The sequence below is a fragment of the Castor canadensis genome, chromosome 9, assembly GCF_047511655.1.
Source record: "Castor canadensis chromosome 9, mCasCan1.hap1v2, whole genome shotgun sequence".
Classification (NCBI taxonomy): domain Eukaryota; kingdom Metazoa; phylum Chordata; class Mammalia; order Rodentia; family Castoridae; genus Castor; species Castor canadensis.
Genome location: NC_133394.1, coordinates 45191610 through 45201675, shown reverse-complemented (window position 1 = coordinate 45201675; position 10066 = coordinate 45191610). Strand labels below are relative to the sequence as shown.

General features: G+C 48.2%; 1 protein-coding gene across 1 annotated transcript; it reads left to right on the top strand.

Annotated features, from left to right (window-relative positions):
- Positions 1–411: 411 nt before the first annotated feature.
- Neurog2 (neurogenin 2) lies at positions 412–3153 on the top strand. Its single transcript, XM_020152102.2, has 2 exons — positions 412–830; positions 1178–3153. The coding sequence occupies exon 2, from the start codon at positions 1179–1181 to the stop codon at positions 2004–2006; it is 828 nt and encodes a 275-aa protein (XP_020007691.1). The 5' UTR covers positions 412–830; position 1178; the 3' UTR covers positions 2007–3153.
- The last annotated feature ends 6913 nt before the right edge of the window (positions 3154–10066 follow it).

Sequence of the window (10066 nt, the reverse complement as noted above, 5' to 3'; positions counted from 1 at the left end):
CGCAGGCCTCCCGGAGTCCGGGGCGCCCTGATTGGCCAGCTGCGCCTCGCGACCTCCATTCATTAATAAATTAGCGGCACGCTCCAGCCGAGCGCGAGCCACCAATCACAATGGACAGCGGCGGCGACAGCCGCAGCTTGAGCCGCAGTCGCGGTGGCGGCTTGGGTAGCTCGGACTGCAACCTGGAGCTCCAACAGGAGCTGTAGAACCATTTGATGCTGATGAGATGAAGGGCGAAAAAGAGGCGGGGGTGGTGGGGGGAGGAGGAGGAGGATGGATGGCTGGGCCAGGGGAGGGGGAAAGGGGCTAAAGAAAGAGAAAGAAATGAATGATGATAATACGATGAAAAGAATAAGCCGGGGAGGGGAAAGCGGGGGATAAAGGGGGGGCAGGACTAGGGGAGGGGGAGACGACGGGGGAGGGTAGGTGAGGTGGGGGCCCCGGGGCAGATCTGATTGTTTTCTTGGTGGTATATAAGGGGTTTTAAGGAGAGTCGTGTGCCAGACACGCAGCCACTGAACCACAAGCAGCTTCGCTTTAACTGGAGTGCCTGGGAGTCGCGTGCCACGAGCCGCACGGCCAGGGACTGACTGACAGACGGACACGCACCACCACCACAACACACGAGACCCGGGCGGGGTGCCGCCGCCGCCGGGGCTCTTGGCAAACTCGTCGGTCAGAGAGATCCCCTGCAGAGCTGCGCCACCATAGCGCCAGGCCCGCTACTTTCCAGCGGGGCGGAGGACACAGCGCTGCGCTCCGAGCTGCGGGGAAATTCCCGGCACACGCCAAAGTAATAGCCACGCCGCAGCACATTTAGAGCCGAGTAGGTAAGAATCCACCCTGCGGCTGCCAACGTCGCGGGCTCTTCCCGCACTCAGTCTGACCATGCCCACGCACGATTTCTGTCTCCCAGGTCGCAGCGCCTTCTCAGGGCCGGAACCCAGCCGCCAGGGCGGCCCGCAGAGCACGGGACCGGGCTGCCTGGCGGCGAGTCACAAAGAGGGGCGCTCCTTGACCTTGGAGATAGTGCTCCCTAACTAGCTTCCTCCTCCGCGCCCTCCGGAGCCTGTCTTAGCGGGTACGCACAGGAGCACGCACCATGACGCGGCGATCGAGCCTGTTTCTCTATATAAAACTGACTAGCTTCTTTCTCTTTCTCTGATCTCTTCCGTAGGATGTTCGTCAAGTCCGAGACCTTGGAGTTGAAGGAGGAAGAGGACGTGCTGGTGCTGCTGGGCTCGGCGTCCCCAGCCTCGGCCGCCCTCACCCCGCTGTCCTCCAGCGCCGACGACGAGGAGGAGGAGGAGGAGGAGGAGGAGCTGGGCGCGTCGGCGGCGCCTGGGCAGAACCGGGCCGAGGCCGTGCAAGGGGCGCGGGTGGGCGCAGCGGCCAGTGCGGGGGGCTGCGGGCCCGCACGGCTGCTGGGTCTGGTACATGAGTGCAAGCGGCGCCCCTCCCGAGCCCGGGCCGTATCCCGCGGCGCCAAAACGGCCGAGACCGTGCAGCGCATCAAGAAGACGCGGAGGCTGAAGGCCAACAACCGCGAACGCAACCGCATGCACAACCTCAACGCGGCGCTGGATGCGTTGCGCGAGGTGCTCCCCACGTTTCCCGAGGACGCCAAGCTCACCAAGATCGAGACCTTGCGCTTTGCACACAACTACATCTGGGCGCTCACTGAGACCCTCCGCCTGGCCGACCACTGCGGGGGAGGCGGCGGCCTGCCGGGGGCGCTGTTCTCCGAGGCGGTGCTGCTGAGCCCCGGGGGCGCCAGCGCAGCGCTGAGCGGCAGCGCAGACAGCCCATCGCCCGCCTCCTCGTGGAGTTGCACCAACAGCCCTGCATCGTCCTCCTCCTCCGCGTCCTCCAACTCCACTTCCCCGTACAGCTGCACTTTATCGCCCTCCAGCCCCGCCGGCTCAGACATGGACTACTGGCAGCCGCCACCTCCCGACAAACACCGCTATGCACCTCACCTTCCCATAGCCAGGGATTGTATCTAGAGTTGCCATCTCGGCCACCCACACCAGGCGTTAGGAGCTCCCCTTTCCTGTCCCCCTACCGAGCCTTCCTCCCATCCTTCTCCTGCCTCCCGCCCCCCTCCCCTCCTTCACTTCTCAAAGCAGATGTAGCCATGGCGAAGAGTCCTTGGTCGGTTGTGCATCCTTGGCTATGGGTTTACTTCATTCTGCGGGCTCTGATTTATTAAAGGTGTGAGGGAGGCGTTTGGAGGGAGCTTCTCGAGACTAAAGACGCTGGGAAAAGATGAGGGTGACAAAGTTAACTGGTTTCCAGCCAGACTGACGCTCCTCCCTTCTCTGAAACACGGGAGGAGGATTCAGCGCAGTTCATGTGACTCTCCCAGGGGGAAGGCAACTGGTTCCTGCGATCTCTTCACCTTTGCTTCTACATAGAGATGTTAATGTCGAGTAGAAGGAACTGTATGTTAGCATCTGAATGACTGTACCGGTAATAATATTGTCCACAGATTTGCAATGGCTGGCATCTGCTTTATTCCCATTGCTGTCCGCAGGCTGTGGGAATTTCACCTGTCAAACCAAACTTTCCCTCTCTGATGTGCACTTTGTTCTTTTTCCCAGATTCGTCACAATGCCTATTGTCTCGTCCTTCTCTTTCCTTTTTCTTCTCCATTTTGCCATCTGTCTCTTATGATTTATAAGGGGGAAAACTGGTTTTGTTAGAGTGCCAGGTTAGGAGTCATTGTATAATTTGTAGGCTTTGTAATGATTGAATGCAAGCGTGGAAATTTAGGCTGAACTCTCTATCAAAAGGAAAAATGTGGAGGAAAAGGGAAAAATCAGGAGGGAGGATTGCTTCATGCATTATTTATCGCGACCTTTTAGGGGAGAAGGAACTCCCCCATTCTTTCAAGAGATTAAGAATAAATCCACAGTCTGAAAACCTAAGCAGACACGGAGCATTATCGGAACCAGCCACACACGTGTTCCCTTCTATTTATTATAAAGAAAAATTTCATGGGAAAAGTATGTATTTTTTGTATATTCTACAGAGTTTATTCTAGTATGTATTTACATCTTGAAGAACAAAAAATTGTTCTGTGATTAAGCTATAAATAAAGTATCTAATTTTCATAAGTTTTGTGTGTTGTGTTCTAATTTTTATTTTCTATGTGGTTTTCTTTAGCTGCAAAATGAGTTATGTTTTTCCGAAATCCTCCCCATGTCAAATTGAAGATAGCACCTGTATTTTTTGGCCATGTTTGAAGTCAAATTTCATTAAGAAATTGTAAGAAGCTCAGTCAAATTTGAGGCACCAATACTGAAATAAGAGTGTTACTTCAATACAAACACAAGCTGTGTTTTCAAGAAATCAGTTTCTGAGCTGGAGATTCAGCTCAGTGGTAACGCACTTGCCCAGCGTGCTCCAGAACCTGGGTTCCCACCCATCTCTAACACACTCTCCGCTCCTCCCCAAAAGAGATTAATTTCCTGTTTTTAACAAACAGGATGAGCAAAAAAGGAGAGGGGAATTTAAATAATAAGTCACAACATGTTCCAAAGCTCAGAAAATCATGATTAAAAAAATAGGGAAGTTGAAATTTCTCGGTAGAAATATGTAGAGATTTGAGTACTATCGTTTTTGCTTGGTTTCAGTTTTCATCTGTAAACTGAAGGGAGTAGACAATGATCCCTAAGCCCCCCCCCCACCAACCTAACATCTGTGATGTTACAGTATTTATGAATTCACTATTGGAAGCTGATTTCATATTAGCCGTTTTAACAAGCTAGTTGGTTTGAAAAGCAAACTTGGGGTGGGAGAGGGGAGATTCAGAGTAAGCACAAATAAAAAAAGAATGTATCTGAAAGAAATATATCTAATCTTTGTTAAAGTCAAAACTTCTTCAAAGAAGAAGCAAAACTGGTGTAACTTGCATTTCAATCTCCAATATAGAAATGAATGACCTTTGACTGACCTTGGCTCAAAATTGTCCACTTGAAGGTTGACTGCATTATAGATTAAGTCCCAGTGGGGGAGAGTATCTATGAGAACACAAACTAAAAAAGATAATCATGTTAGTTAAAAAAAAAAGTAGTTATTCAAATTACTCCCTACTCTCATCGGTGTTTTTATCTGTTTTTACTTTAAGCTGAGTCCTCCATTTCTTTGCATAAAAACAATGATAATTTCTCCTGAGATGTCTATCTGATACTGCTTCTCCTCTCCATTCATGTGGAAAATACTAAGTGTTTAATATTTTAATAACTCCATTTTTATCAAAAGAGGGATAAATTCAGGCTTTTGCTTAGTTTTCATACTGGACATAAGAGGGACCTGTTGAGTTCTTTTTAATTTAAAGATTGTGTTATTCATACCTAAGAGTAAACTTTGTTAACCTGTTATGGGGAGAAAGTGCTATTTTTCTAATCCACACTTACGTTTTTGGTATCTAAAAGGTCAAGTCAGCAATCAAAAGTATTGCAGTATGAAGTTTGAAAACAACAGAATTTTGATGCCAAGCCCTCTTCCCTCTTCTCCTGATGATACTTATGGTTATATATGATGCCTCCTTTAGAAATGTGCTAAAGAATCAGCTCATGGCGCGGGTCTGTGAGGCCATTCTCGGGACAGTTAGTCTTCCAGCTAAGGGAAACCTCCCGGGTTGTCGAGGTGATCCCATAAACAGGCGATCCTAATGGCTTAGGTGGAGTAACAGGGAGGGGTAAGTGGTTCAATAATCACAGCGTCTAGCAGTCACCTCTACAGTGTCTCCAGTCCCTGAGACTTGTCCACATTCCCAAAGCCAGAGACTGCAGGCCTCCACACACCACAGCAGAATGCCGGGGGTTCTGTCTACCGTCTACCGTCCATACTCCGGCTTTCCCTGGCCCACTTTATTTTACAATCAAATGGTGCAATAATTTTTATAGCATTTAATCAGCAGTTAGGAAAGATGTGCTTGCTGGCTTACTTAGCTCTGGGAATTCTCTTTCTCAGCCCCTCAACCGCAAACCCTACAACCTGTGGGCAGAGGCCCAGTGGTTCTCTCCGCTCCCTGGTAGGGTGGAAACCGCTTCTTTTACAGGAGGGAACAAGGTCGCATTTCTATTTTATCCATTTCCCTGTCATGAGAGAAATTTCAAGCAGGTGCCCACTTTCTCCTGGTGACAGTTCCACCCCTCCAGCGTTGCTAGACCTTTCCGAGCCAGTGGGTGCGCCACCGTGCGCTGTGCTAGGCTGGGAGACGCGGGAAGTTTGGCCCTATCCTTTGGGGAACCAGTCTGAGGCCTGAGGCCCGGCATCGGCTTGTTCCAAAGGGCCTGGGTCTGGTAATAGCTTACTTTTCCTTGCCAGATTTTAAATACAACTGCCTGAGGCCAAGAAGGAGGGGGAAAAGTAGGGAGGCGGCTGCTGGGACCCCGCTGGAGAGGCTCCGGAGCTGAGGCAGGGCTCCCGGAGGCCCCAGGCTGCACTGGAGGCGAGGGAGAGAGGGTCTAGGGAGCCCAGTCCAGTCCGATGGCCCACCACCAACGTCCAGGCCCCAGGCCGCCTCGGTATGGCCCTCCCGGCATCGTGTGTCGCCGGGCTCCAGGCTGCAGCAGGGCTCTGCCAGCAGGCCACCTCCTGCATGGCACCGCCTTGGGCTGCTTATGACTTCTGGGCACCTGGAAGCCTTTAGAAGCGCCTTCTCCTCACATGGGCCGGGGCCTCCCTGCGTCCCCCCTCGGGCTCCCAGGCCGGCTTTGAATGTATTAATTAAATAAAGCGGGCAGGCCTTGAATCACGCCAGTACAGGGCGCTCCCGGGAGCGTGAAAGTCCCGGCTCCCAAATCAGCAAAAGAAATGTGTGAAAAGAGAATTAGTGAAATTAGGTTAGACCAATAAAACGTGAGGGCTCCGGCACCCCCTCCCTCCCCACTCTCCAAGCCTGGGGCGAGAAGGGCTATCTGGTCTGATCTATTGTTTCCCGCCCTGGCAGGGGGTTCATTGTGTGATAAATAATTCCCCCTCCATTTTCTTTTATTCTTAAAAAAAATGGGTATTTGCATAATCAGTGCTTTGATGTGGCCAGAAATCAGAGGTTTGGTCTCCCCAAGTCTTCTATTGGTGGTGAGGCAACAAAGCTAGGTCCCGATCATTCCCTTCGGTGACAGTGCGAGGGGCAGGTTGTCAGAACAGCAGCGTTGAGCTGCGCCTAGCGTTTTAAGAGACACTTTAATGATTAAACTTAAGGAATGTAGGGGGGGTGGTGAAAGCCCAGTGGTCTCCACCTGTCCGCTTCGCCCGGTACTCTGGAGTTCTTGGTTCTGGCCAGTTTATTTTCCAAAGCTCTTGAGGTGGGGGTGGGGTGCGCCTCCCTCCACGTGGCTTCGACTGGGTTACGGGTCCCCCGGGGTCTGGAGGGGCAAGGTTTGCAGGAGCGATCCTTCTTGGGCCCCCACCCTACCCCGCTTTTCTTTTTCCAGTTTGGCTTACCCAGCTGGGATGTGGGTTCATCTTTTGGAGGACTGATGAGTCGCTTCTTAGTGGAATCAGAAGGTGGGGAGAGTTCCCTGGGAACGCAGCTTGGGGGCATTTTCAGAGGGTTCCCGACAGGAGACACAGCAAAGAAATTCACTCATCCGGAAAGCAGAACGCCAGAACCAGTGTGGTCGCAACTGTTATTTGCCTGCAAGGTGGCGTCAGTCGGGAGGACCGAGTGGGAAAGAATCCTGATGGCGTGTGCGCTCTGACAAATGACTTTCCTCTTCCTGGTGCCAAGATCGCGGGTGGGGGCGGGAAGATAGGGTGCTCTGCCTTCGCTCACATTCTCGGCTTTTCCAGCTGCTCAGAGAGTGAAGGGGGGAAATGCCAACTTGGATGGCTAACTAAGAAGAGCCTGCTAACTAAGAAGGGCAAAGCCTCCCCGAGCGCCCAACAGGCGCGGGCCTCGAACTCCAGACGGGGTAGGTGTCACCGGTATAAAGGGCGCTCACCCTCTGGGGAAGGGTCAAGATGGCAACAGGGAAGGAGGAAGTTTCTCCAAACACTTGCTGATCAGGGGCGCAATTCTTCTCTCATCCGCACCTGCACCTCCACGAGTTGACAGGTGAACCACCAACTCTGACTCTCAGAGCTTCAAGGGTAGTTAGCTCATCACCAATTCTCTCCCTCTCCCTCTCCTTTTGTTATTTATCTTTCCTTTTTATTTTTCAAGGTTGTAGGTGTATAGGCATTTTATTTTTTCTATGAACGTTTTCACAAAAGTTACATAAATCTTAAGAAAAAAATGAGAAGGGATCTGGGAGTCACAGTTCTTCATAATGGAAGCTCACTTTTAAGGTTCGACTTTGGGGACGGTTTGACTTTGGGGACAGCTTTTTAGATTCATGTTACCTGGCAGACACTCTACTTACTGCCCATCGAATTCCAGAGATGTGAGAAATCAAGGCAGAATTAAACGTTATTTCCAAGGACATATTTTCATGGGAAGGCTACAGGTACATAGCTGGTCTTTAAAGGAGTGCATATCTCTTCTGATGGATTCTATCATCTGTACAGCAGGCTGTGTCACCAATCTTTTTCTAAATTTCCCTTTCCTTTCTAAAGACTCTATCATCTCTTACTGTTTCTCTTCACTGTCCTTTTGCACTCAAATTCTCATTTCCACTTTCCCTCCCTTTTGTTCTGTACCTGGGGGCAGACCTGGAGACATTAAGTAATGTCCCAAACTTTCACTTATTTCACTTGATACAGAAACTAATAAAAGTGTTAAACTCCATAGAAAATGAGAACAAGAATCTTTAAAATGTCTAGAGAATTGGGGCCTGGTTTCCATGGCAGCAGATTGCAATAAAGCCTAATTCCATGTGACAAAGAGGTCATCTTCCTTTTCAAATGTGTTTATGATCCCTTTGTGCATTGTATTTTGGTATAAAAGCTTGTCTGCACTGTTGGGGCTTCCTGGGTAGCTCTGGAACTCTCAAGGGGGTTTATGGCCTCCTTGGCATAAGAATAGTAGAAAGAAACCAAACCAGTGCCAGTGTGACAAAGAGATGACCCCATGGCTTATCATTGCTTCCCCCTTCTCCCCATAATACATAAATCTTGCTATGTATTGAAGCAATTAAAAATGAAGAATTCTGGAATAGTTTTATTTTGATTTTGTGTTTTTTTCAACCTTTTGCATCTACAGGCAAACAGATGCAAGAAGATTGATTCAATGGGAGGAGATGATTAATTTTCTTGCCTTACTTTCTAGATTATGTTGGGGATAAAGTCAAGTGAAGTAAAACCTTGAACATACCTGGGAAATTACCTAGAAGGATGGCTGCCCATAAACTTTAGATAAGTTTCATATTAATACATTCAGACTTCTTTCATACCATATTAAAATGTTTTTTAAAAAATCAAACCTATCTAAATTAATATTTTCCATAACTTTCATGATTCCCATGGTACCAGCTTGGAAGATAAGGAAGGCACATGATTTGGCTGATAGAATAGGAAAACAACTCAAAGGTTTTGGGTTCAAATCCACATCTCTTGATTTAGGAGGAGATGATTTGGGCTCACAGCTGCCTGACAATGGACATGAGCCCAGGCAAAGATTTCCTATAGATTTCTGATGGCAACTGCGACGGAAGCCCCTATCATTTTCAGTAGATCTGGTACAATTCATAGGACATCTCCAGTCAGGGAAGTATCAGAAAGGGTGTAGAGGAAACAGAATTTTATTATTCTGTGAGCAAATAATTTTAAAAGGGTTTCAGTTCGCCTTGGGGTAGAACTGTTCTGGCACCTTAGACTTCTGCTCTCCAACTTTGGGGAGAGTTTTCTAAGAACAAAATAGTTCTCTGTTATAGGAGGTAAAGCCCCACTGACCTAGTCACCGGCCAGTGGTGCCTCCTCACCTGTACAATTCTCTGAATTTTATTGACACTTCTGAAACAGCAAGCATAAGGATAACCACCATCACACCTTACAAAGTATGCTGGAACAAATTTTATGGTGACAACTACTTGTAGTGAAACGATACTTCTTTATCTTTCTGCATAATAGAAACCAAAGTTCTACTTTGTTCAAATCCCAAGGAAATGAGTGTAACCCTGCCCAGGGGCATTCTGACCTTGACCTTACTTTGGATCTTCGGTGAGGAGTAGAGAGTATTCATAAACACTGAGCTTCCCAATCTTTTCAGATTCATGATGTACTTTTCTTGGAAATTTTTAGAAATTTTCTTAGCAAATTTGGAGGGATTAGGAGTCTCAACAACATTAAACAAGGTGGCAGTTTCCGTACAGAGTATCCTTGCAGCTCACAGAGTCTGTATTTAGTGTTCGTTGACAGTGTATCACTGTCTGTGTAGAACTATTTCCTGTCCTAACAGTGTTCTTTCAGTCACACAGGCAGTATTTTTACTTGTTCAGGAACACAATGCCTTTGGTGGAATCTTGTTGAAATTTCACTTGCTATTTCATTTCATTCCATAGTGTTCAGTTACTCCATCAAACACTGCTATTGGATATTGTGGAGGACATTCCTAGTCTTCACCAAATCTGATTTTTGGGCTGGGGATGTGATTCAGGTGGCAGAGCATCTATCTAGCAAGCGCAAGGCCCTGTTTTTAAACCCCAGTACCACCAAAATAAATAAGTAAATAAACCTGAGTTTTCAGTCCTCTCATTATGCTCAGACCTCTTACAAGTGGGCCTCTATCGCTGGTCTCTATCTTCTTCCTGTCTAGATAGCGAGGCCAAAATATCAAAGCTTATTGGGGTTGTGTGTAACTACAGGACAGTGGTCCTCATCGATCACTTAAACTCACAGTGGTTGTTGCATGAGAACCAAAAAATTGCGGCTGAAGCTGCTGAGATTCCGTGGTATTTGTAATTGTGCAATGACTTAGCCTACCTTTATTTATATGGATGTCTGTTTATTTGAGGAATTTCTAACTTATTTGTAGTCAAAGAGAGTGAAATAAAAAGGTCTTATACATTGACCAAAACTTGGTGGCCTACCTCTGAAGAGTCTGAAGATTCTGTCTTGATAAAAGCCAGTTTTATTTTAATTTTGAGCCATGAAAGAAGGCTTTAATGCCTTC

What these genes read in the sequence shown, in the direction of transcription:
- Neurog2 (XM_020152102.2), top strand. Translation starts at nt 1,179, where the DNA reads ATGTTCGTCAAGTCCGAGACCTTGGAGTTGAAGGAGGAAGAGGACGTG.